At 40.9% G+C, this 27,902-nt stretch overlaps 1 protein-coding gene across 1 annotated transcript in view; it reads right to left on the reverse strand.

The window, feature by feature from the left end:
* Nucleotides 1–226: 226 nt before the first annotated feature.
* LOC149231868 (uncharacterized) overlaps nt 227–27,902 on the reverse strand; it is a 194,990-nt gene continuing 167,314 nt past the window's right edge. Inside the window, exons 5-7 of the mRNA XM_089379294.1 lie at nt 1,402–1,504; nt 1,210–1,275; nt 227–980 (exon numbers count right to left, since the gene is read on the reverse strand). Coding sequence (XP_089235420.1) covers nt 558–980; nt 1,210–1,275; nt 1,402–1,504 — 592 coding nt within the window. The 3' untranslated portion in view covers nt 227–557. The remainder of the gene's footprint in view (nt 981–1,209; nt 1,276–1,401; nt 1,505–27,902) is intronic.

A 27,902-nucleotide genomic window follows, 5' to 3' on the forward strand; every position in this document is an offset into this window, starting at 1 on the left:
AGATTCATTTCAACATATCAAAGATTGCTCTTGCTCTTTTTTTTGCAAAAATATGACCACTACTATGATAAAGAAAAAGAGTCCGGAAAAGGAATTCCTCCACATGGTCAGAAGTTTGTTTCTGGTTGGATCCATTAAAGCTACACAGAAAATACATGCTCAGTCACCAAAAGAAAGAAAATCTAGATAACACCAGAAGTTTGTTTCCAGTTGAAGCCATGAAAGCTACACACAGAAAACACATGCTTTGTTACCAATAAAAATAAAAACTAGATAACACGATACTAGTAAAGACCTGTATAATTCATACAGTTTCTTTACCACTGATCGCCAAGATAAAAAACATTTGGAAAATATCACTGCCACATTTTTAGACCAAACAGTCAAACTCTCTAGTTTAAACATTTGTCATCTATTTTTGCAAACAAATGACCACTTAGCAACCAAATTCACAGACAAAAAGAATCATATGTACAAGCAAAATTTCCTATAAGGGACAGGATGACTGATAGCTACAAGATATAATTAATTAGGAGAAGCTCCATAGTTAAGGTATGTCACAGCTCTTGGGGAGCCATTGCAAGCAGAACCTCAGACACGTTTGGTTCAATGAACCAAAAACCCCTCTTCACTTCACTACCCAGTTGACCTACAAACCATTCTGCATGACCATGCAGTACTTGATGAGAAACTACAGGCGATTCTTCTTTCGTAAAAAGAAGCACAGGTGAAACATCTCTTCCAAGGAAAATTCCAGGCAATAATTCCACTCCCCAGTCTATGGTAAGATGTTTCTCTTTCCCAAGAGTCCGTCTGCATGACTGTTTTAGTGGTGATGCTACACAACAAGCACATCGATGTAAAATCATCCAATCATTTTGTGCCACAGGTCCACCAACTCCATGTTCTACACGCTTTAAAAAAGCATTCCCATGCATGCTCACTAGAGACTTGGTTTCCCATTCAAATCTCCTCTCTTCCTGCCAAAGCGAATTCTATGTGCATCAGAAAATCATCACAAGTATTGTACACCTACTTGCAGTTATAACAAAAAAAAACTTTTTGATAAATCTCAGCAACACTCTTCCAAAAGACACGTCGAACACACCAGCTCTGAAATTTAATTGGAAATCACCAGAATAGGATTCTGTTCTAAGAATGGTGCCATAAAATAAAATGGAGAAATCATAACTAATAGATCGATCTGACCTCTAGTGGCATGTTCAAAATAAGTCCTCGGGAGCCACTGCACCTTCTATGCTCATAAATAAGCACCTACGAGAGAGAAGGCATATGCATGCATCAGGAAAGAGGGAAGCTAAAAGTTCAAGCAATGCTTAATTTTACTAGTTTCTATTATAGAAAGTAACTATAACAACATGAACAACAGAAATTACTCACAATCGAGCCGACGAAGAAAGAAGAGGGCATCGCAGCAGTAGCCACCAGCAGAGTACCTGGGTGCAGACTTGGCTGACCAGATCCTAGTCTGCTTGCTAGTGTACTGCCATCACATATAAAAGTTTATCAGTCTAATCTGCTGCAAATAATATTGTTGAAACTTGAAATATAATGTTTTGAACATTCTCGACAATTGTATATCAAGCTTGACAACCAAACTGGCAACCCGTCATGGATTCCATACAATCCTGTTGGATGACACCCTCAGATAATTCTTGAATGCAGGATTTTCAAACTGCACCCATGGTTATGAACTATCTATGATCATGCTCATAGAATCTATTAATCACCCACATTAGATCTAGATGCTTTCTAGCACAAACCTTATCTAATCAATAATTTTCACAAAAAATGACAAAAACAGCAAATAGAAACTTCTTGGAAAAAGCTCCGCAACTTCATCAGTGACGTCATATCTTTTAACGTGTGTACAAATCCAAGATTGTGGAAAGCACCAAAAATCACTTTAAATTTATGATAACATACAGAGGAAAAAATTAAAACTGAATTACGTTCATAAAAGAAGTTGTTGTTTAGTAATAAGTTGGAACTTAGTGGATCAGGCCTATGTATGTGAGATGTAGGGAGAGAAGTGATTTTGGCAAGATATACAGGAAGGCCAATCAGTTCTAAGACCAAAGAAAAATTAGGTGGGGGTCATAGTGAGGACCCAATCAAGAAGGTTTTGAATAAGACTTCTTCCAAAAACTGTCAGGAAATAGTGAAGTCTGATGCGGTCCAGGCAATAGAGAAATCTAGAGTCTCAAAGCAAATGCTGGCTGCCCTGGAATGCAACCTTTTTAGTTTTATTGTCATGGTCAACAAAAGAAGCAGTCACCTCTCTAGATGGCTTTATACTAATTATCTCCATACACAGCATATAAAACCGTAACAAAATTTATGACCAACACATTAAAATCCATACTTCCAGAAGTTATTGCTGAAGGACAGGGAGGAGTTTGTAAATGAACTGATTCACTCTTCAGAAAGAGAAAGGGAAGAGGTATAATCACTAAAAGAGGTATGGCTAAGGCCTCTGAAATGGTATATTGGAATTCTTACAAGGAGACATATAGTTTTACACAATGTTAAAAAAAGGAGAGGTATAATTATCAAACTAGATATGGCTAAAGCCACTAGAGGAGGGAGGGGAAGGTTTTTGGCCATGTAAACGAATGGATAGAGTGTGCTATGCATTGTGTCAAACTGACACCTTTCTCTGTACTCGCCAATGGCTCTCCAATGAAGCAATTAAAGGTCACAGGAGAGTGGAAAAAAAGAAGATCCATAACCTTCTTACCATTTTATCCTTATGTGGAGATTTTAAGTAGAGTTATAACTTCTAATTCTAACCCGTTAGAAATTCTTCTTGTACTATCCAGTTTATTTCACCTACTTGTTTAATTACTTAACAAGTTATTTAACCATATAAATACTGAAAATAAACACAAGTACAGTCTCAACATCTACAGATCATCAACTGAAAGAAAACAAGCACACAAGTGACACTGTTATTTTTGGACAAATGTCCCCGGAAAAACCCAATGCAGGAAAACCGGTGCAGCTATTCAGAGGGTTATATTATTATGCAGTCTATTTGAGTACAACTGGGTGCCTAACCGGCTCACTCGACAGAGAAAAATACACGGTAGCAATACCTCTATATTCGGAAACAGGTATTCAGAAAACCTGTCCCACAAAACCCTCTCCGGCACAACTGAAGCTTAGCATTGGCCCTTCTGGCCTCTGTGTCAGCCTCCTGTTGATCTGCGTCAACGCCAAGAACCCCTGCATCAGCCCTTTGAGGCACTGTACAACCTCTGGGAGCCTCTGCATCACTCCCTCTGGCCTTTGCGTGGATGACGCAGTCTCTCTGGGCTCTGCGCTGCCTCTCTTGGGCTCTATGTAGCCAAGACTGACTACAGCTCTCGCTCTCTCTGCTTCTGTGCTGGTCTCCCAGTATTGTCCCTGCCTCTCTGTCTCGTACTCATTTCCCCTCGCTGCTGATCACTGATTCACTTTTGCTTAGCAACCCCGCTCTAGCAAAATGAATAACTGATCACTCTGGTGTGTTCTCCAACTGACCCTCAAGCCTCCTCTTATACTTTTCTCGTTGGTCCTTCAACGACCGAGATTAAATCTCTAATCAATGGCTAAGATTAGATTTGGCTTGATCCATGACTTTTGGAACCTTCTAACCCAGTTTTATATTAATACCCATTAATATTTTATTTTTCCTAAGTTTAGACTTAGGAACTCCATTAAAAATATTAATTATTTTAATATCTCCCAAATCGGGTACAATCTGTCCAAACCATTTCTGGGTCTTGGAGATCTCATGTGTTTTAGCCTCTCCACCAATTTTCATGGCTAGAGCACATCCGATGCTACCCCAAATCAACACTCCCTCTTAGCGAGGACTGTGCTCTAGTAATACTCCTCACTGAGCATCACTCTGATTATCCGGCACCAGTACCTGTGTTGATGCTAGGCGCCCCTGCCCAACATCCTCTGCACTGCTACCCATGGCCTTACCACTGCCACTGCTACATCCGTACAACTCCCTCTGCATCCGTGCTGCTGCTAGTCCATCCTCCCAACACTGCATCTGCACTGCATCCCCCTCTCATCATGCAGCGTCGTGCTATTGCATACTGCTACTGCACTGCAACTCAGTTACTGAGAAGTAAGTAACTAATCCACCCAACTTCTGACATCCTTGTCAGGCTAGAAACACTCCCGATGCTGAAGCTCCCTCTGCCGCTAACAAGTGCTCCCTCTACTGACCTTTGCGCTGCTGCAACAACTCCCTGCATCTCGCACTGTTGCACACCTCTCTGTGCCATCCTACACCGTTGCAACACTCTCGTGCCTCTCGCACTGTTGCAGCTTGCTAACCTCGCGCTGCCCAGGGACTCCTGCACTGTAGCACTCTCTGTTGCTTCATCCGCATCCGTCTCTACGGACATCCACCAGTCCTGCTACTCCTCTTTGGGGCTCCCGTAGCAAGGTTTAATCTAAGAGGTTGGGTACCTTGAGGATCCTGCCCCTCATCGCCTGTAGTCCTCCTGATTACAGCTTGATGTCTCCCCACTTCTTCTCAAGTGGCACATGAGCACTCATGGCACAATCGTCATCCTCCTCGACTTCTTTCTCCGCCTTCGCTGGCGCTGCCTTCGAGTCAGAAGCCTCTCCCTTACTCTTCTTCCTCGGACACTGGTTCGCAAAATGACCCAGTGCCCCAGAATGGAAGCACTTAACCTTGGAGAGGTCCTTCTTCTTCCTCATCTCTTGCTTTCCCGCAGATGCTAGAGCCACATCCTCTTCTTCCTCCTTCTTGACCTGACCCCTTTGCCGCTACTCCCCGCCTTGGTCAGCCATCTGATCTCTTCTTGACGAAGAGCCACCCACAGTTCTTCCCAATCTAGAAGACTCATCCTGCCCAGTATGCTCTGGACAAATACCTCCCAATCCTCAGAGACTGCGTTAAGTGCGGTCATCACCATTAATTCCTCATCCAGCGTGGCCCCTATGGAAGTTAGCTAGTCACAAATCTCCTTCAACCGACCGAGGAAGACATCTATCTGCTCTCCCTTCTGCATCTGGTATGCCCTTAGCTGATTCTCTAGGAGCATCTTCCTCTGCACAAAAGTATGCTTGTACAATGTCTTCAAAGCATCCCACATCTCCTTTGCCATTTCCTTCTCGATAATATGTGGCACCACATGATCCTTGACTCCATCAAGGATGATGCACTTTGCCTTAGCCATTGCCTCCTCGTACCTATCATTTGCTACTGGGTCAACTGGGATAGCCATCGTTCTCAAGGCAAAGCCCTTGATGTGATGTCTATCTAGAATGGACAAGATCCTAGCCTTCCAAACCACAAAGTTGGATGCTCCGTCCAACCTGTGCTGATCTCTCAGCCCATTCACGACCATCTCGCTTCTCTTCTGTCGACTCCTCCAAGTCTCTCTACTTCCCGCCTAGAAGTTCTCGGTTCAACTCCTGCTGAGTCTCTCTACTTCCCGTCTGGAAGTTCTCTTTTGGACTCCCTCTGAGTCCTGATTTCCCTCCTGGAAATCCTTCTGCCAACTGTCAAGTTGCTCCTCTCCGATCGTCTGTGCAACTGCAACACTGATCCGGATTCCTTGGCTAGAAATCCGCCTCGGCAGCAACTCCCTCTACCTTGGTCTTGCCCTGTTAGGTATTGTTCTAACCACAGTACCCCACCAGCTTCGCTCTTGCAAACTGCCCACAACTTCCTTCGCCCCAATAATAGAAGGATTGAGCCCCTTGGCTCTACGCAATCCCGAAAAAAACAACTCCTTTAGCCAACTGCATCATCCCTCCTAGCCTCTGCGTGAGCCTCTCTTTGCCCTCCTTAGCCTCTGCGCTGGCCTCTCTCTGGCCCAGATTGATGACACAGACCCTCTGCGTCAACCCTTCCTCTGTCGCTTTCTGCAAGGATCAGCTCTATCACTTGGGACAATTGAATCTGTTGCAAATACTCTGCTCAACTGATGCCTTCAACTTTCTTGTGATCTACAACCACGCTCTGATACCATGTTGGAATTTCTAATTCTAACCCATTAGAAATTCTTCCTGTACTATCTGGTTTATTTCACCTACTTGTTTAATTACTTAACAAGTTATTTAACCATATAAATACTGAAAATAAACACAAGTACAGTCTCAACATCTACAGATCATCAACTGAAAGAAAACAAGCACACAAGTGACACCGTTATTTTTGGACAAATGTCCCTGGAAAAACCCAATGCGGGAAAACCGGTGCAGCTATTCAGAGGGTTATATTATTATGCAGTCTATCTGAGTACAACTGGGTGCCTAACCAGCTCACCCGACAGAGAAAAATACACGGCAACAATACCTCTATATCCGGAAATAGGTATTCAAAAAACCTGTCCCACGAAACCCTCTCCGGCACAACTGAAGCTCAACGTTGGCCCTTTTGGCCTCTAGGTCAGCCTCTTGCGGACCTGTGTCACCCCTCTGAGGCATTGTGCAGCCTCTGGGAGCCTCTGCGTCACTCCCTCTGCCCTCTGCATGGATGACGCAGTCTCTTTGGGCTCTGCACTGCCTCTGCTGGGCTCTGTGTAGCCTAGACTGACTGCTGCTCTCGCTCTCTCTGCTTCTGTGTTGGTCTCCCAGTATTGTCCTTGCCTCTCTGCCTCGTACTCACTGCCCCTTGCTGCTGATCATTGATTCACTTTAGCTTAGCAACCTTGCTCTAGCAAAATGAATGACTGATCACTCTGGCGTGTTCTCCCACTGACCCTCAAGCCTCTTATACTTTTCTCGTTGGTCCTTCAAAGGCCGAGATTAAATCTCTAATCAACAAATAAGATTAGATTTGGTTTGATCCATGACTTTTGGAACCTTCTAACCCAGTTTTATATTAATACCCATTAATATTTTATTTTTCCTAAGTTTAGACTTAGGAACTCCATTAAAAATATTAATTATTTTAATATCTCCCAAATCGGGTACAATCTGTCCAAACCATTTCTGGGTTTTGGAGATCTCATGTGCTTTAGCCTCTCCGCCAATTTTCATGGCTAGAGCACATCTGATGCTACCCCAAATCAACAAGAAGAACAAAATCTAGGACGTTTGGGCCAATATGGACTTAATGGAGTTAAACCCTTATCCAACCTTCAATTTATGGACAATACTCTTCTGGCAAAATAACCCTCAACTAAAAAGGGGAAATTGACAAAAGTCAGAAGGATCTGTCAGAAGGCAACATGCCAAAAGGTAAGTTTTCTCAAATAAATGATATTCTTCTTTAATTGCACAGAAGGATGTGAGAATTCTTAATATAGAAAAGTCTCCTTGCCAACTAAGTATCTAGGAGTAAAAAATGTACAAAAGTTGCACAAAGCAGACCACTGAGGGCAGATCCTTCAAAATATCAGAGATAGATTAGAAGCCTAGATCTATAAATGATTAACATTGACCGGAAGAAACAATGCTACAAATTATGCCCATAACACGAATGTAGGTGAGATAAGATAATGTTATTAATGTGCACAAATGAAAAAGGAAGAGGACGGTGGGGATGGAAAGTATAACCAGTCATCCATGTGTTGAATTTTGTAGCTATGGTCGGTTGTCATAATTTATATTTTAGCCCTTGTAATGTATAATGTTAATGTAAGACATGTTCTTCATGTCATTTTCATTGTTTAGCCCTTAAAAGAATTATTATAAGACACATTCTTCATGTCAGATTAAAAAGGAAAAATTTTGAAATTTGAATTTTGAATCTTTGGCTTCAAACCAGTCAAGTCAGCCCTCCCTCAAGTCAAGTCGGCTCTAGTGAAGAGACACACCCATTTGTGAATACAAAACACAATATAAAGGCATTTGACCTCCTCAAAGGCGCCATTTGACCTTATACAAAAGAACACAAAATGAACAACCAAATAAATAATTTTATTAACAAGAATTGACAAGGACTCCAATCCTCTTTTTACAACTATTTAAGAACAATAACACTTCAAGCCTCGAACCCTAGATTAAGACTCCAATGTTCAATCTACCAAGCTCCAACCTGTACTTTGCCAAGCACCAACTTGTCTTCTTGAGGACTCCAATCCTCTAGGGCTCTGTTGTCGCGCAAACTGGCACGACAACGCTCAGACCGGGGGCTGTCACTCTGATCCCCGGTCTCTCCGTTTAAGCCTGTCTCCCACGGCTAAGGGGGGTAGACCCTGAGGAAAGATAAGGGCCAACTGCCACAACAGTTGGGCCAGGAGACGAAAAGCACTAAAATGATTTGACGAATTGAACAGACCAGTGCCTTAAAAGATCTAAATGATTACTAGCTAGATGATCGAAAAACATGAACCACGACCAGCAATCATCAGGAAAAGAGAGCAATGCCTTAAATATCCAGCAAAAAACCACAAAGCTCTTCGAAGGACGATATCCAGCAAAACTAAGAGATAAATTCGCTTCAAATAACAGTAAAACCAGATATCTAATTTAGATTCAGATCTCAGCGTAAAGATATGCAATGATAAACGACTAAATGCAGTAAAAGTAATTCTCCACACAATTTTTTTTTTTTTTTTTTTTTTTTTTTTTTATATCTAAAAAATTAAAATTTTAAAACTAAGTTAATATTAAAACTAAACTATATAAAAATTCAAAACTAAGACTAAAGCCTAAAATTTCCCCTTTTTTTTTTTTTATATTATTAAAATCAAATTTAAAATCTAATTACAACCAAAACTAACGCTAATACATAAAAATTTAAAGAACACTAAACTAAATAAAATCTAATTAAGAAAAAAAATAAAACTAAAACATGAATCTAACATTATAGAATTAAAATCTAATAAACAAAAAATACGTAACTGAAGTGAAACCTAAACTAAACTAAAACTATATCTGAAAAACGCATATACATAAAACCTAACTATGCTATCACGACATGCAAAGGAATGAGCCGTAAGCCAATACGCTGCACATTGACGGGAATGTAAAATAGACAAACGGTTCAACGCTGAGTGTGAAGACGAGGTGATATGCAGTTGAAACCACGCCGCAAGAGCCCACGCCTAAGCTGCTGAGCGACAATGAAACAGCCACTGGAGGAAAGAGGAAATCTAACATACGATGGCAGCAGTAAAACGATTCAAACGCATCTGCACACCCCTTTTCCTGAGCCAAGATCCGTGGGTGCGTACACGAAATGGTAAATCGACAATTAGAAGCACGCTGGGATGGAAGCCAGAAGGGTTTTCTGAGACACTACGATGGGCAAATCGAAAATCAAATGCTGACAGAGAGACCGATTTCTTGCTTCTTTCTGTTATTTGATCAGTGCAGGTCGAAGCTTCTTCAAGTGAATGGGATTGTTTGCAGGTTGTGAAATGCACAGGTCGGATGGCGGAAGGAGGGGTTTGCAATGTGTAAGTGTAGGGACTGTTTGAAACTGGAAGGCATACAGCGTTTTGCATATAGAGGCGTGAGAGATCAGACAGCAAGCAGCGTATTTGGATTATGAAGAAAACATACAAATGCGTTACACCAGAAGTCAAATCACAAGTTACTCAAATCTAAAACCGGAGTTGTTATACATTCACGCTTCCATTTTTGTTTCTAGACTTTCTCTGTCGTTTCAGTGTTGCTTGCAGTTTTAAAAGGACAGTAGGGGTTTTGTAAATACCTGGGATGTCTTGAAGCTTGCAGAACGCACCTTTTCACGCTTAACCCACGACCTGGTCACTATAATTGAGCTGCAACATCACCTGATGACAGATACCCTGCAAGAAAAGAAAACTGGCAGATATCCACAAAATTTGCAGTAAAACCCTTGAAACTTTGCCCCAAAATCACAAAAATTATAGCTCTGTACAGCTAGATTTGACAGTAATGACAGTAATGTTCTTGAAATATCAAAAGTAAATTCACTGTGAACTTCACTGTAAATCAGAAAAAAAATTTCTCAATGTAAAACATGCAATAAACTTTAACAGATTAACCCGGGGCACAATCAGCTGGGCTCTGCACAGAACAGCCTGTGGGAGTCGGCTGGTTCAGCCCAGAACTTCCCCAAACGCCCACAAATAACCTTCACCCTAGAGTTTCCTGCACACCTCAAGCAAGCATCAACAAACAAGGGCAAGAGATGCTGCTAGATTTCAAAAAAAATGGAGATACCTGCCATTTTCCAGAAACCCTACAGCATTCAGACCCTAGCACGTGAGCAAGATACCTGTACTCACAATGCTCTGCAAAAAAAATCAGCTATTTTAACTGTTGAAAACTGAAATATGCAGAAATTCAAACACCTCACAGCAGTTCCAGAGAGTAACACCAGCCAGTTTGAAACCCCAAAGTCTTTTTATTAATCAGAAATCAGTTTACAAGAGAGCTTTCAGTACAGACTCACAGATCAGATGACCCTGAAAATGACCTCCTAAGACCCTACATAAAGGAAATGATCCCAACGGCTAGTTTTGGGTGATCCACAAAAATATTATTATTTTATTGCTTAGGGTTTTTGCTTTATGCTTTTTATTTTTTATTATTTTTTATTTTTCAAATTTTTTAAATTTTTTAATTTTTTTTTTTAATTTTTTATTTTTTATATATGAATTTATTATTTTTATTCATTAAAAAAAAAAAAAAAAAAAAAAAATTTAAATTTATTTTAAGACGGATCATCAAACCCAGCCGTTGGAATCATCACCTAGCACCTAGGACCTAGGACTCATGAGGGGATTTACAACATTTTCAACCCTCAAGACACATTTCATCATGATTTTTACAATTTTTACAATTTACATCTCAAAGGGATGAATCCACTTTAACATAGACCCTCATAGACCACCCAGATCTGCGACACAACTATAATCTAGCAGAGTAACACGCTAGGATTCCTCTAAAGTCCTAATAACGAAATGCATCCCGGCTTTGGGGTTGGGTTTGAAGGAAAACTCTGCCGATCCATGGATCGGTGAGACTAAAAACCTCCCGGGACGCAGATCGTCATTAGAAAGTTAGGTCCACCTAGGCAACTTTACATACATGACTCTGATCTACTTAGATTATTTACATTTCAAACATGCAGACTGGGTTTACAACAAAAACGATCAAGCTGTCGATGACTGTAGGCTGGCACGGACATGTCGCTCAGGAGCTATCCTTCTCTGCCAACAGGAAGGAGGTGTACTGCATGGGTAGTTGACCAGTAGTGGTCAACATCTGGCTCTACTTGGGGACACGTTGCTGCACTGGTAGGAATGTGAGAATCCAGAATCTGCATCCATACAACACACAAATAAGAATAAGTAGCGTCCATTCCCAAATCATCATATGCATTAAGTACAGGAAAAATAAAAGCTCTTCATTTATTGACTAACTAATAACATGAAAAGTAAATCTAATCCTAAAAACAGAAATAAAATGCTGAAAAGACAAGGAGTAGGGATAGAAATACAATACAAAAGATGCCCCATGGCATCAGATATCATCTCTGAAGAACAGCTTGAGCATTTGGCCGTTCGCTGGTAGATGAAGTGGTTCACCATCCAATCTGCTCAAGTGGAATGAGTTTGGTCCAGCTATATCTCTAATGATGTACGGTCCCAACCACAAGCTGTCAAACTTTTTATGCTTTCCTGGTTTTTCATTTTTGCGATCCCAAAGTAAAACCATATCTCCAACCTGCAAAGATCTAGATCTAGAGCATTTATCAAAGCTTTTCTTAATATTAGATTGATTTTTGCATATATTTTCAAACGCTGTCCGACGTGTCTCATCTAATTCCACAATCTGATCTATCCTATTCTGAACAACATCTTTATCAGTGGAAAAATTTTGGAGGAGCTGATAGGCTGGCAATTTTAGGTGCACAGGTAAGGTAACATCCAAGCCATAAACCAATTCAAAGGGAGATTTACCAGTAGACTTCTTCTTAGTAATTCTGTCCGCCCACAAAGCATACTTGATTTTGCTGTCCCAAGACTTCTTGCTATCTCCTACTATTTTCTTGATAATGGTTATGAGATTTTTATTACTTGATTCAGCCAAACCATTACCCTGAGGATAGTAATTCGACGAATGAGATAAGATAATGCCATATTTGAAACAGAAAGATGTAAACTCTGAGGAACTAAAAGCCTTGGCATTGTCCGTAGTGATTTTAGCGGGGACACCAAATCTAGTAATGATGTTATTCTCAATGAAATCCATAATCACCTTTTCAGTGGCATTCTTAGCAGGAATGGCTTCTACCCATTTAGTGAAGTAATCAGTAGCAGTCAAAATCCAAGAGTAGCCATTGCTAGAATTTTCATGGAACTTCCCTATGAAGTCCAGACCCCAATGCTGAAAAGGTGCCTCTACAATAACAGGCTGTAGAGGAAGGGCAGCAAGCTTCTGTTTCCCAGTGAACAGTTGACAGGCTTGACAAGATCTAACAAACTTGTGCACATCAGAAAAAATCGAAGGCCAATAATAGCCAGCTCTCAGGATTTTGTGGGCAGTAGTTCTAGCGGCATAATGACCACCACAAAATCCTGAATGAAATTCGGAGATTAATTTTTTGGACTCAACATCGTCAACACACCTAAGCACTATGCCCTCTGGATTTCTCCATCCGAGGCCATCCTTCATAAGGCAGTACTTAGTGGCTTTTAGTCTAAGAGCCCTTCTTCTATGAGCGACTAAGTGGTTAGGACAAGCAAGATTTGTTAAGTAGTGAACTATGTCCTGATACCATTCATGCTCAGCTAACTTTCTTAATTCTGGTGAAGAAAGATCGTCAAGGCAGAACAAACCAAGAGTCTTTTCATTACTTTCAGCTAACATTTGAGCCAAACCTTGGCCTTTGATCAGCTTAGTGGGTCTAATTTCTAAATCATACTCCTGTATCTTAGTAACCCACCTAGCACGAGTCCCTAAGCAATCAGTTTGAGTTAATATGTCCTTAACAGCAGAATGTGGGACGAAAGCGATGATCTTAGAATAACCCACATAAGTTTTAAAATGCTTAAGAGACTTGACTAGGGCATAGGCCTGCTTTTCCATGGTATTGTACTTCAATTCGGAATTTTGAAGTGCTCTACTCATGAAAGCGATAGGCTGCTCGTGACCCTCTCTATTCTTTTGAAGTAAGACACCGGCAATGGTATCCTCAGAAGCGAAAGAAAAAATCATGAAATCTTTGGAGTAATCAGGACTAACAAGGACAGGAGCCTTCGCGATAGCAGACTTGATTTCTTGGAAAGCCCTTTTGCCCTCTTCTTGCCAGACAAATTTCACATCCTTCTTCAGAAGACTTTGAATGGGCTTAGCTATTTCCGCATAATTCGGGATAAATCTTCTAATAAAATTTATCTTTCCAAGGAAAGACTGAAGGGACTTGAGGTTGTGCGGGAGAGGAATCTTTTGAATTGCTTCAACACGTTCAGGATCGACCTTGACTCCCTCCTTAGAAATGATATGACCCAGAAGTTTCCCTTCAGTTACCCCAAAGACAGATTTAGCCGGATTCAAAGAGATTCCATATTCTCTGCATCTATCGAAAACTTTCCTAAGATGATCTATATGGCTGATACCATCTTTAGAGAAAACAGTAAGATCGTCTTGGTAAATTTCGATAATTTTCCCGATTAATCCTTTGAAGGCATAATCCATGGCCCTCTGGAAAGTAGCCCCAGCGTTTGTTAACCCAAATGGCATTCTGATGTATTCAAAAGTGCCCCATGGTGTTGTGAATGTGGTCTTGTGTCGATCTTCCTTTTTAACCCAAACTTGATTATACCCAGAAAAACCGTCTAGCAATGACATCATTCCAGACCCAGTTACTCTTTGCAACAAAGTTTCCATTTTTGGCAAAGGGTAATTATCCTTCTTGCACGCTAGATTAAGGTTCCTAAAATCGACACAAAGTCTTATTGTACCATTCTTCTTCCTGACAATCACCAAATTCGAACACCATGTCGAATGCCTAGTTTGAGCGATGATTCCTGCTGCAAGCATCTTCGCAAGTTCTTTTTGGACCAGGGGGGCTAACTTAGGATTAATCTGCCTAAGTTCCTGCCGAAAAGGTTTAGCATTTTCGTCTTTTAAGGGAATAGTATGCTCCATAATATCTTCCCTGTAGCCCTTCAACTCATCATAGGAAAAAGCCAAAACATCTCGATATTCACGAAGTAAACCAATTAACTTTTTCCTTTCCTCCAGACTAGTACCTTTACCGATTTTAACCATTTTCGGACTTTCAAAAGTACCAATGTTAACTTCAAGGTACTCGCCTGGGTCCAACTTGTCTTCTTCTCTCAGCTTCGTGGCATCATGCCGATCAAAATATTGCTCTAAGGCAACTACATTTCTGGGAGTGGGATTTATGATATGTCCTTGATCTAAAGGCCCATCCTCGCCAGAAACTAGCCGGAAATCCTCAAACTCGTCTAAACTATTGAGAAAACGAACGACTTGCTTTTCATCATTAAAAACTTGCCAATGCTCTGAGTTGTCTGGGACAGATGGTCTGAATATTATCTCCATTTTAATTTTATCGTTGATTAACTCATCAGACAACTGGAAAGTGCTAGCAGCTACGGCAAGTTCATCTGCCGAACTATTTAGCTCTCTAGGAATTGCTTCAAGGTTAAGGGCATCGAAGTGCTCCATAGTATCCCACACAGCATTTCGATAGTTTCTTAATCTCTGATTTCTACATGTGAATTTGTTCTTAAGCTGCATGATAACCAGATCGGAATCCCCCTTTATGTTAAGCAATTTAATCTTCAAAGCTTTGGCCAATTCAAGGCCCAACAATATGGCTTCATACTCAGCGACATTGTTGGTTGCTTCAAATTCTAGACGATAGGCAAACTTGAATACGTGACCAAGGGGAGACTTAAGCACAATCCCAGCACCTTTACCATGACTAGAGAACGCACCATCGAAATACATATACCAGACTTCATCCTTAAGATTTTTAATCTCATCATCGGGAGGAATTATGAAATTGGATATGATAGCATAGTTCCCGATGTCAGATTTCTCTTTAATTATCTCGTTATGAGGCTTTTTAGGATTTTCAACATGAAATTTCCTCTCAGGCTCTCTATTTAGTCTAACAAAACCGTCACCACTAGGAGAAGGAATCATAGCATATGACCAATTCATCTGAATGCTTCCCCCTAGATCAGAGGCCCACTTCCTAGATAACAGCATACCCCAAGCATCAGGTACATCAACGACAACAATATCCATAACAACCATGATGTCTGGGTAGACCGAAAGATGAACTTGCAAATCCTTGATTAAACCATGTACCTCGATCTTCTTAGAATCCATGGCGCATATATTATAGTAGGGTCTGGAAACTCTTAAGTTAAGCTGTTCCATAACCCTTTTAGTCATAACACAAGCAGATGCGCCTGAATCCAACATGCAGTTATTCAATTTATACCCATTGACTAATAAGGTGATAAAGAAAGGTTGATGATCCTTGTTATCAGCATCTACGCTTTGCAGATAAATAGGAGCATCATGATAGTCAACCTCACGAATCTTCTGCTGAGAAGCATTGACTTGAGGACCCTGAATTGCTTTTAGTAATTTGTCTCTTTGGGAAGGGATCTTAGCGATCTCAGAGACGGGAACCCAGATTTTAGCATTATTAAACCAACTCCCCAAATCGACATCTATTCCCGAATTTATACCAGGGTTTAAAGTTCGAGGAGGAATTTGATTCCCGCTCTGATCCTTATCCCTTCTCTGGTATGTCAAACCCTTATCTCTAGCAATTTCCAGAATTTTCTCAGGAGAAGGTTTCTCACCATATAACCTAGCCAAAATGTCATCTTCGTCTTCAAGGTTATTTATGCTAAAAGCGGATTGAGGATTCACAACATCATAGCTCCTTTCCTTAACCTCTATCCAATCATTCATGGGCAAAGGGAACTTGCTCCCTACTACGTTTATTTGCTCACCTGTCCCAAGCATTCCATTATCGAGAAGTCTTCTGATAATGGGACAAGAGGACTCTTCGTGAAAATCAGCACAAGCACGACAGTAGGGAGGAGCATCATCCACCAGATTGGTAAGCGGATTAGGGGGCCTCTGCTCACTAGTTTGACCCTTTCTTTGCCAGTTACTATTTCTGTTATTATTATTTCGAGGCTGAAAATTTTGCGGTTGCGCTCTTTCCATTTGAATTAACCTATTCTGCAAAGTGTTTATCTCCTTGTTATGATTAATTTCCATGGTTTCAATTTTCTGAAGCAATTTGAGAACAAGTTCATTTTCAGGCTCTTGGGCTGCTTTTCCCTTAGTTTCCTTCAGTTTTGTAGCAGCCCTGTCATAACCTGGGATTTCAGACTTCCCAGAAGCTGCCTTGTCCTTCTCAAGTTCTACAGCTAAGGTTTGGCAAGCTCGATAATCAGTAAGTTTAGCACGCCTTAACTCATAAGATGGCTCAGGACCAAAGGCATCAATATAAAAATCTTGGAGAGTTTTATCTGAAGGTTTATAATCTTGAGGTAGTTCTTTAATAATGCTATTAAACCTTCTATTAAATTCCTCAACAGTTTCGTCTTCTCTCTTTCTCATCAGAGTAAGAGCTCTTACAAGATGTCGTCCCTCTCTTTTATCTCCAAATTTTTCTCTAAAAGCATTAATGAGTGATTGTAGAGAGTCAAAAGTATTAGGAGGTTTTTCTGTATACCAGTCATGAGCATCACCTCCTAAAGTCAAGACAAAAAGGGTCATCCTGACATCTTCATGATCAAAATCAGGAGATCTAGCATACTTAGCCATCCATATGTTGAAATCTCGCAGATGGGAATTAACAGTAATGGCATTATCTCCATGAAAGCTAGGCAATTTGTCTATCCCAACAGATGGAATATCATTGGGGGCTCCAGGAATGTTAGAAAAATCACAAGGGGCAAACAGACTCATGGTGTTGCGCCTAACTTGACCCCTAAAGAGCAGATGAACGTCAGAAAGGGCTTCTTGTCCAAGATTTGTAAGGAGTGCACGAGAAGCGAGTTTGTGTGATCGCACCCTGTAAACCTTTTCAGGATCCGGAGTGGGGTTGCACAGACTGCCTGGATGTCTTCTAGTGTACACTCTCGCAGATAATAATGGAAGTGGAGTCGCCACTTGAACAAGAAGCTAAGCACGGAAAAGCTTGAAAAACAAGGACCAAGGACAGAAAAACTCTATCCCCGGCAACGGCGCCAAAAAATGTTGTCGCGCAAACTGGCACGACAACGCTCAGACCGGGGGCTGTCACTCTGATCCCCGGTCTCTCCGTTTAAGCCTGTCTCCCACGGCTAAGGGGGGTAGACCCTGAGGAAAGATAAGGGCCAACTGCCACAACAGTTGGGCCAGGAGACGAAAAGCACTAAAATGATTTGACGAATTGAACAGACCAGTGCCTTAAAAGATCTAAATGATTACTAGCTAGATGATCGAAAAACATGAACCACGACCAGCAATCATCAGGAAAAGAGAGCAATGCCTTAAATATCCAGCAAAAAACCACAAAGCTCTTCGAAGGACGATATCCAGCAAAACTAAGAGATAAATTCGCTTCAAATAACAGTAAAACCAGATATCTAATTTAGATTCAGATCTCAGCGTAAAGATATGCAATGATAAACGACTAAATGCAGTAAAAGTAATTCTCCACACAATTTTTTTTTTTTTTTTTTTTTTTTTTTTTTTTATATCTAAAAAATTAAAATTTTAAAACTAAGTTAATATTAAAACTAAACTATATAAAAATTCAAAACTAAGACTAAAGCCTAAAATTTCCCCTTTTTTTTTTTTTATATTATTAAAATCAAATTTAAAATCTAATTACAACCAAAACTAACGCTAATACATAAAAATTTAAAGAACACTAAACTAAATAAAATCTAATTAAGAAAAAAAATAAAACTAAAACATGAATCTAACATTATAGAATTAAAATCTAATAAACAAAAAATACGTAACTGAAGTGAAACCTAAACTAAACTAAAACTATATCTGAAAAACGCATATACATAAAACCTAACTATGCTATCACGACATGCAAAGGAATGAGCCGTAAGCCAATACGCTGCACATTGACGGGAATGTAAAATAGACAAACGGTTCAACGCTGAGTGTGAAGACGAGGTGATATGCAGTTGAAACCACGCCGCAAGAGCCCACGCCTAAGCTGCTGAGCGACAATGAAACAGCCACTGGAGGAAAGAGGAAATCTAACATACGATGGCAGCAGTAAAACGATTCAAACGCATCTGCACACCCCTTTTCCTGAGCCAAGATCCGTGGGTGCGTACACGAAATGGTAAATCGACAATTAGAAGCACGCTGGGATGGAAGCCAGAAGGGTTTTCTGAGACACTACGATGGGCAAATCGAAAATCAAATGCTGACAGAGAGACCGATTTCTTGCTTCTTTCTGTTATTTGATCAGTGCAGGTCGAAGCTTCTTCAAGTGAATGGGATTGTTTGCAGGTTGTGAAATGCACAGGTCGGATGGCGGAAGGAGGGGTTTGCAACGTGTAAGTGTAGGGACTGTTTGAAACTGGAAGGCATACAGCGTTTTGCATATAGAGGCGTGAGAGATCAGACAGCAAGCAGCGTATTTGGATTATGAAGAAAACATACAAATGCGTTACACCAGAAGTCAAATCACAAGTTACTCAAATCTAAAACCGGAGTTGTTATACATTCACGCTTCCATTTTTGTTTCTAGACTTTCTCTGTCGTTTCAGTGTTGCTTGCAGTTTTAAAAGGACAGCAGGGGTTTTGTAAATACCTGGGATGTCTTGAAGCTTGCAGAACGCACCTTTTCACGCTTAACCCACGACCTGGTCACTATAATTGAGCTGCAACATCACCTGATGACAGATACCCTGCAAGAAAAGAAAACTGGCAGATATCCACAAAATTTGCAGTAAAACCCTTGAAACTTTGCCCCAAAATCACAAAAATTATAGCTCTGTACAGCTAGATTTGACAGTAATGACAGTAATGTTCTTGAAATATCAAAAGTAAATTCACTGTGAACTTCACTGTAAATCAGAAAAATTTCTCAATGTAAAACATGCAATAAACTTTAACAGATTAACCCGGGGCACAATCAGCTGGGCTCTGCACAGAACAGCCTGTGGGAGTCGGCTGGTTCAGCCCAGAACTTCCCCAAACGCCCACAAATAACCTTCACCCTAAAGTTTCCTGCACACCTCAAGCAAGCATCAGCAAACAAGGGCAAGAGATGCTGCTAGATTTCAAAAGAAAATGGAGATACCTGCCATTTTCCAGAAACCCTACAGCATTCAGACCCTAGCACGTGAGCAAGATACCTGTACTCACAATGCTCTAAAAAAAATCAGCTATTTTAACTGTTGAAAACTGAAATATGCAGAAATTCAAACACCTCACAGCAGTTCCAGAGAGTAACACCAGCCAGTTTGAAACCCCAAAGTCTTTTTATTAATCAGAAATCAGTTTACAAGAGAGCTTTCAGTACAGACTCACAGATCAGATGACCCTGAAAATGACCTCCTAAGACCCTACATAAAGGAAATGATCCCAACGGCTAGTTTTGGGTGATCCACAAAAATATTATTATTTTATTGCTTAGGGTTTTTGCTTTATGCTTTTTATTTTTTATTATTTTTTATTTTTCAAATTTTTTAAATTTTTTAATTTTTTTTTTTAATTTTTTATTTTTTATTATATATGAATTTATTATTTTTATTCATTAAAAAAAAAAAAAAAAAAAAAATTTAAATTTATTTTAAGACGGATCATCAAACCCAGCCGTTGGAATCATCACCTAGCACCTAGGACCTAGGACTCATGAGGGGATTTACAACATTTTCAACCCTCAAGACACATTTCATCATGATTTTTTACAATTTTTACAATTTACATCTCAAAGGGATGAATCCACTTTAACATAGACCCTCATAGACCACCCAGATCTGCGACACAACTATAATCTAGCAGAGTAACACGCTAGGATTCCTCTAAAGTCCTAATAACGAAATGCATCCCGGCTTTGGGGTTGGGTTTGAAGGAAAACTCTGCCGATCCATGGATCGGTGAGACTAAAAACCTCCCGGGACGCAGATCGTCATTAGAAAGTTAGGTCCACCTAGGCAACTTTACATACATGACTCTGATCTACTTAGATTATTTACATTTCAAACATGCAGACTGGGTTTACAACAAAAACGATCAAGCTGTCGATGACTGTAGGCTGGCACGGACATGTCGCTCAGGAGCTATCCTTCTCTGCCAACAGGAAGGAGGTGTACTGCATGGGTAGTTGACCAGTAGTGGTCAACAGGCTCCAACCCTCTGTTTTTGTTCTTCAAGGTAGGTTTAATAGATCTTCAAGGCTCCCAATATTTACTGCAACAAGCCTTGATAATATCTCCAAGAATGCCTTCAATAATGCTCTCAATTAATCTCCAAAGCACTTAGCTCATCAATGACAACCTTATCAACCACAGGGGGTGTCTCCAAGACTCTTCATGATGACCAAATAGTCTTCTCTGATATCACCCCACGACGACTTCAACAATGGATCTGGTCTTTATTACAACTTTATATAATGCAGAATCTCTTCAACTTCTTTTCAAGGATGCTTCAAGGTCCTTCTCAAAGTCTGCTGTCCTTGACCCTTCTCCAACAACCTGCTCCTAAAATGTCTCCAAGAGTATACAGAACAGAAAGCTATTGGTCTTCAAGGAATACTCACCAAATAATGTCTTCAAGTCTGTCACTTGGTCACTTAAAATGATGCCAAAAACCTACTTTCTTCCTTTTACAACAGCTGTTCTTCAATCAAGACTATTCTTCCAGAAGTGTCAAAGCAAATGCCCAAAAGTGTGTCTTGATGCCAAAACACTGCCCTCAATGCCACAGGTCCAAACTACTAGAAGTCTTTGATCCAAATGACCTGAGGTCTGAATATAGAGAGCTTTCACAAATCACCAGAGTCAAACAAAGCTGCCACTACAGGTCACTTGTCACAGGTTTGAGTACAGGTCTCTTGACCACAAGACCGAGCACTGTTACAGCTCCTAGTTTTCTTATTAGGTCCAAAAATATGTTTGCTCCTGGTCCGAGAGGTGGTTGCTACAGATCCAAAGTTCAGAGATCTGAAAAAGGTGTCTCCACAGGTCCCACAAATTCGAGCTCTGCTCATGACACAAGTCTAATGATAACAGGTTTGAATTCCAAAAAAATAAATGCTCTAAAAGGTCTTCGTCCTCTTGGTATTCTTTACTCCATGTGTTGAACGGACATATATATATATATATATATATAAACAGACTTCTGTGTTTTTTAACTTCACTGTACCTGCATAGAATACGCCCTAACTAGGGCAAGAAACTACACAGAAATAACTTCTAAACCATGCGTAGAAGGCAGACTTACATGTGGCCAAATTTACGGAGAGATTCTTTTTTCAATCCTGTGCAAAATCAGACTATTCAATAGACGACTTCAACAAGACAGACCTCACTTGCACATATTTCGTCCTTCTTAAACATAGAACACAAAATGAACCAAATAAATAATTTGATTAACAAGAATTGACTAGGGTTTCTTAGGATATCTTTAGAGTATCATGTATATATATAGAGCTAGGGTTTCATTAGGGCAAGGACTAGGATGCTAGGGCTTTCAGGTCAACATGAGCAATGAACCATGCTAGGGCATAGACCTAGGGTTTCATCAAATCGCTTTAGGGCTAGTGCCAACAAGAGCTTTTCCATGCACCTCTTCAATAGGTCTTCTTTCTTAGGGTATCTTCAACAAGGTAACTTCTTTCTTAGGGTTTAGGGTTCTATTAATGTTTATAGGCTTAGAGTATGCTTCAATAAGGTTAGATGCTAGGGTGTTAGGATTAGGGATTTTTATCATAGGGAAATAGGGTATAGGGATAAGAGTTAGGTTTATATTTGGCAATGTATTTAGGACTTAGGGCTAACTCCACCATATAATGATAGGATTAGGGTTAGGTCTTTATCATCTCCAAATAGGGCATTAACTAGGGTTAAGGCTCCTTCATCACAGACTTAGGGTTTTCATCATCTTCAACATTGTATTTGGCACCATGGGTTTGTTCTTCAACATTGCTAGGGTTTACTCCTTGGCACCTAGAGTTTCATCTAGCGCATGCTTCAATAATGCACCTAGATTGCCATCTTATCGACATCAATGACAAGTTGATCCAACACTTGGAAAGCTTTGGTAAAAGGAAGAGCATTAAAGAAGACCTCATCTAAGATCTATTCGCTTGTCTATGACTATGGGTTCCTATATGAAGGCAAAAAACAAATTGGAAGTATGAAAAATTGGAAACCAGATTCCTATTACAGAAACTGGAAATAATTCTCCTAACTGTTAAATTAATTTTTAACAATTTATTTACTGTGTGCTACAACAAACACTGAATCAATCACACTGCAACCTACACAAATAAAATTGCGGAAGAAATAAACACTGGAAGAAATACTAACACACACACATAAAATGACAGTTATTTTTTGACAAATGTTCCCGGAAAAACCCAACTTGGGAAAACCGGTGCAACAACTAAGGGTTTTAATATTAAGCAACAATGAAATAATCTAAGTACAACTGGATGCCGAAATTGGCAATCCTACAGAGAAACACTCTAGTGAGAAATTTCCTCACTCCACAAGCAATTTCCCGGCACCACTTCACTTCAGAATTTTGGCCTTCTGAGGCACTATGTTAGCCTCCGCGCTGTCTGCGTAGCTAGATGGATGACTTTCCTTCTGCTGGATTTTGATGAAGTCATTCTGACTTCTACTGACCAGAAAGACGCTTCTCCGACACTCCTTCCCTGCCTCTGGAACTGAAAACGTCAATCTTCCTCAACAAATCGACTTTGCCTCTAGAGGCTACCACGCATCTTTGCATTAGCCTCTCTGTGGCTCCTCTGCCTCTCTACAGATGCACTCGCCGGATCTGGAATCCTTCCTCCGACTTCACTGTCCTTGCCCCTCTCTCACTGCTTCGATTTCTTTGGCTCTCTCTTCGGCAACTGAATGCTACTACTCAAGAAATCAATCTGCTCATGAAATCGAACTGCACAAGTGATTTCTCCAAGCCCCATCGACTTCTTATAATCCTCTGTTGAGACTTCAACGACCAAGATTAGATCTTAATCGATGGCTAGGATTAACTTGAAGTCGATCCGTGTGAGTTTCTAGAACATTCACACCTTAACTTAATTAATTCTGATTAATTAGTCATATTCCCTAACTTTAGCCTTAAGAAATATTTAAAAACTAACAAATAATTTAATTAATTCATTTCTAGGTGGAATTTCCAGAAACGATTTCTAGGTTTTGGAGATCTCATGTATTCTAACATCTCCAAAAAATTTCAAGGCTATAACACATCTGATGCTACAAATGTTGATTTGGGGTAGCATCAGATGTGCTCTAAGCCTCAAATTTTGCACGAAGGCTTGGGCACATGCATTCCAAAGAACCTGGAAACCGTTTTGGGAAATTCCACCTAGAGACGATTATATTAAAAGAATTAATATTTTTAATGGGGTTAATAAGTCTAAACTTAGGAAAATTAAAATATTAGTGGATATTAATCTAATTGTGGGTGAAACTTCTAGAAAAAAACGGAGATCAAGTCAAAACGATCTGACCCTTTGATTAGGAGTTAATCTAGGCCGTTGGTTGTCCAACAAGAAGATATAAGAAGGGGCTTGAGGGTCATTTGGAAAACACACTGAGAGAGATCAAGAGATCGAATTTCTGAAGTGAGAAGTTCTCAGGAGGAAATTCGAGTGAGGAGATTTCTTGCAGTTGAGGGGTAGGGATAGTAGGGTTGGAGTATCTTCTCTGAAACCCTGAATACTCAGCAGAGAGGCAGAGAAGCACTAGTGGAGGTAGCGTAGACCCAGGAAGGACTGATGCTGGGCTAGGAGGGCCCACGTAGTGCTTGCTGCAGAGCCAAAAGGGCCAGTGCAGAGGCAGAGCTGTCTTCCAACAAAAGTCCGAAACTTGCCAGGGAGCTGCTGGATCAGCTGAGAGGGTTGACGTTAGAGCTCCAGGAGGCAAGGAGACCCAACGCAAAGATGATGAGAAGCAGCTACGAGGATAGACAACCGAACGACACTGGTAGTTCGAGTAGCGGAAGAATAGATAAAAGGAGAGATCAACATGAAGAAGAGGGTTGGTATCTGAAGGAGTCCAAAGCACAGAAGAATCCGATCAAAAGACGGAGCAGTAGCGGAATGACCAGAGCTAGGCTCAGTCTAAAATCTGGAACATTCTGTGGTCATGGTATTTTATGTATTTGCGCATGGCTTTATGCCAAATGTATGTTGTAATGGATATTCCGTTGAATTAATATGAATGAGTACTTGGACTAGTTGCACAGTATTATCTGTGTAATGTTGTGATTTATGGGCCTGTTCAAAAGTTTTAATGGCGAAGGTCCTTCCTCATATGAATGTGATCTCTATAGCAATATAATGTCATGATGAATGTATGCTTTAAGCTATATATAGAGTAATGGTTGGGCCATCCTTGATATCCTTTTGAACCCTTCTTTGTTTCGGTCACGACACGCCTCGGGTGAGACTCCTTATCCCTTGGGGTAGGGTGAAAATGTTGGCGTTTTCCTAGACTACAACGGTCCCTTGTTGGCCCCTTGTGCTTGAACCCAGGGTCTTTCCCTGATGACATTTTTGTGCCAACAAATGGTTCCATTGTCGGGACCTAAAATCTCAAGAACTAGTTTGGAATATGGTGTCAAGGATATTTAAGAAGGAGATTCGAGATTGGTGGGATAACAAAGTAGATCGGTTTATATCAGAGCAAGCTACTTGTCGAAGCCAACCTATCGCTAAAGTGAGCAAAGAGATTTTGTACTCAGAGGTTGTGAGTGATCAGTACGAGATCTTCTAGTGTAAGTTTCCAAAAGACTTGTATAACTGGTTGAGGAGGCTAAAAGTAAAGAGTCGGCCAGAAGGAGTTATGCCAGCTCGTCGTGACTGGGTTCCCGTAGACCTCGCAACACTTCGACACTTGGATAGTGAGCTGACGAGGGCAGTAGACTTTTGGGTACAGACTACCGTAGAAGGGTATGTAGTCGAATTTGCTACAGAAAACTATCAGTCCTTTTCAAAGGCGGACGCAGTGTTTAGATCGGGGTTAAGAGGGAAACTAGTGAACGAAGTGCCTTTCTGGATTAAGATGTTGATGGTGGAAGAAGGATTGTTACCTTTACCTGGAGCAACTATGGTAGCGTAAAACCCTAGTACTGGGGGAAGGGCCTAAGGGGAGAATGCTACCGTTTGGGGAAATGTAGATGCTGCTAAAGGAATGGACATAGAAGGATTGCAGAGAGCTAGAGATATTAGGGTGCAAAGGAGAGCGCTACTAGCAGAGAAGTGGCAGGAAAGAGCGGTACAAGCACTGAAGAAAAGACGTATGGGACCCCACCAAGCAAGAGCGGTGTCAGGGAACCTGAAAGAAGGAAAGAGTATGGAGAAAGACATAGAACAAGAAAGGGATGTCGACTGGATAGATAGGAGCTAGGAGAATGACAGGGACTCTCCCTTACATGTTGCAGGGAAGATGCCAGAAGGAAGCTCTTGCGACAACTACGAGGAGGACACAAAAGGTGAGATGTGTGATGCGATGAGAAGATTGTTCGCCGAAGATGATACAGCTAGAGTTCAGTAGCAGAATCCCTAGAGCTCAGGTAGTGTTCGCCCGACCTTCCCCTAGTGCTTTACAAAGACCCTAACAAAATTGTTGCCAAGTTTATTAAAGTAATAAGAGTACACAATGTGCATGAAAAACACAAAGCGAGTTGTAATACATCTAATAGCAGTGTTAGTAATCTGGGGTTACAAGGATCTCAATAACTCAAAAACCAAGGATTTGTGCTCCTAGCACACACTCGAATCAACATGGCAAGGTCCTTTACCAGATATCCTGAGTTCGCTGGTAGAGGGAATGAAGACGTAGAACAACATTGGTATCTATGTGAAGCTATATGGCGAGCACACCAAACACTAGATAATGTAAAGTCGATTGAGTTCCAGACCACATTAAGAGAAAGATATTTAAGATGGTTTATCAAATGGGCAGAACAAAACCAGAATCCTTCAGTGGATGATATTAAGAGAGGCTTCGTTCAAGAGTTTAATGTGTGGAAAATAGATCAACAGGGACTGTCCGAAATATGGGAGATCAAGGAAAAGGAAGGAGAGACTGCTTGGGAATTGAAGAAAAGGTTTAAGGATGCTATTGGCAAGCTAAGCTATACCATAGATCCCAATCACCAGAGGGATTGGTTCATCAAAGCGCTCCTACCTGTTACAAGAACACCATTGACGCAAAAAAAATTGGAACTCTCCAAGATGCTTTAGAAAAGCGCGTCGCGCATAGAAGCCATGGCAGGATACCCACATGAGTATCGAGGAGGGATGGGATCAGAAGACCCATCGATCATGGGATCACAAGACCCATTGATCATGGGCCTCCAAAATCAAATCGCCAGTCTAACAGAGAAATTAAAGGACCTACAACCAATTCGACCAGTAAGACCCAATGTATGGTGTACTCACTGCTTGGTGGAAGGCCATGTGGCGACTGAATGCCTGAGGCTGAGAGGCACAAATAGTTCAGGGGGAATTGCAGGATCATCAGGGGCCCCGCCAACAGCAGGAGTTGCGGCAGTGGGATCGCAAGGAGCTTTCCCAGGCCAAAACATGCAAGACTACTGTGAAGTTTGTAGGAACTATGGACATTTGCCGCAGGTATGTCCAATACTACAAAAGTATTCCAACGTACCTAACAATAGTTACTGTGAATTCTGTGCATCCACAACGCACCACACTGACCAATGCCGAGCATTAGACGCCTTAGTAGAGCGGCTAGATAGGTCCACCTTCAGAATCAATGAATCTGGTCGTGGGGGACGAGGAGGAGGTATGAGAGGAGGAAGAACAGGGGGAAGAGGACCTGTAAGGTGTTACAATTGTGATCAGGAGGGACATGTCGCCAGAGACTGTCCGCTCCCAAGAAGGCCTTGGTGCTCACAATGCAGGGTCAATGCACATGCCACTGAAGATTGTCCCGAGCTGATCGCAAAATGGGAAGAAAGAACTAGACAGAGAGGGACTAATTTGATCAATGTAGAACCACGAACCGTTGAATCGCTTCCAGTAACTAATATAAATATAGTTACTAGAGGGGGTAAGAAGATAGGGGATGATCGGGGTATGGTAGACCAACCTTCAATTGTTCGATAGCATCACCAAAGCGGTCATACAACCCCACCCAACAAAAGCAATACTATCAGGAAGCGACCAAGTTATTTGATGGGTTAGCAGAGATAAAAGGAGACAAGAAACAAGACTCACACATAGCAGGTAACACCCGACCAATCGAAGAATGGTTTAGGCTATTTTTGCAGATTGTTGATAATGAACAAATGCTAAAGGAGTTGCACAGGAGTTTGAAAGCAGTATTGCCAGAAGACGAAGAAAAGGGGGAAACCATATCAAAAAACCTACCGGAAAGACATTCGAGAAGGGTACGACGAAACAAGAAGAGAATCGATAGAGAATTCTGGATTGATGCTCAAGTTGCAGGATTCCAGATTAAGGATACAATGTTAGATCTGGGGTCAGATGTAAATATTCTACCCAAAAAGACATGGGAAGCGTTGGGGAAGCCGCAACTTAAATATTCACCAATACAACCGCGGATGGCGAATCAGTGTTGCATCTTGCCCATTGGAAAGTTGGAAGTTGTAGAAGTGGATGTAGCAGGGGTAAAAACTTATACTGGATTTGAAGTAATTGATCTAATGGGTGATAAGGACCCGTACCTTGCACTTCTTGGTATCAA

The sequence above is a fragment of the Pinus tabuliformis genome, chromosome J (assembly GCF_031772625.1).
Source record: "Pinus tabuliformis cultivar Carrire ecotype Pingquan chromosome J, CPIR1, whole genome shotgun sequence".
Lineage (NCBI taxonomy): Eukaryota > Viridiplantae > Streptophyta > Pinopsida > Pinales > Pinaceae > Pinus > Pinus tabuliformis.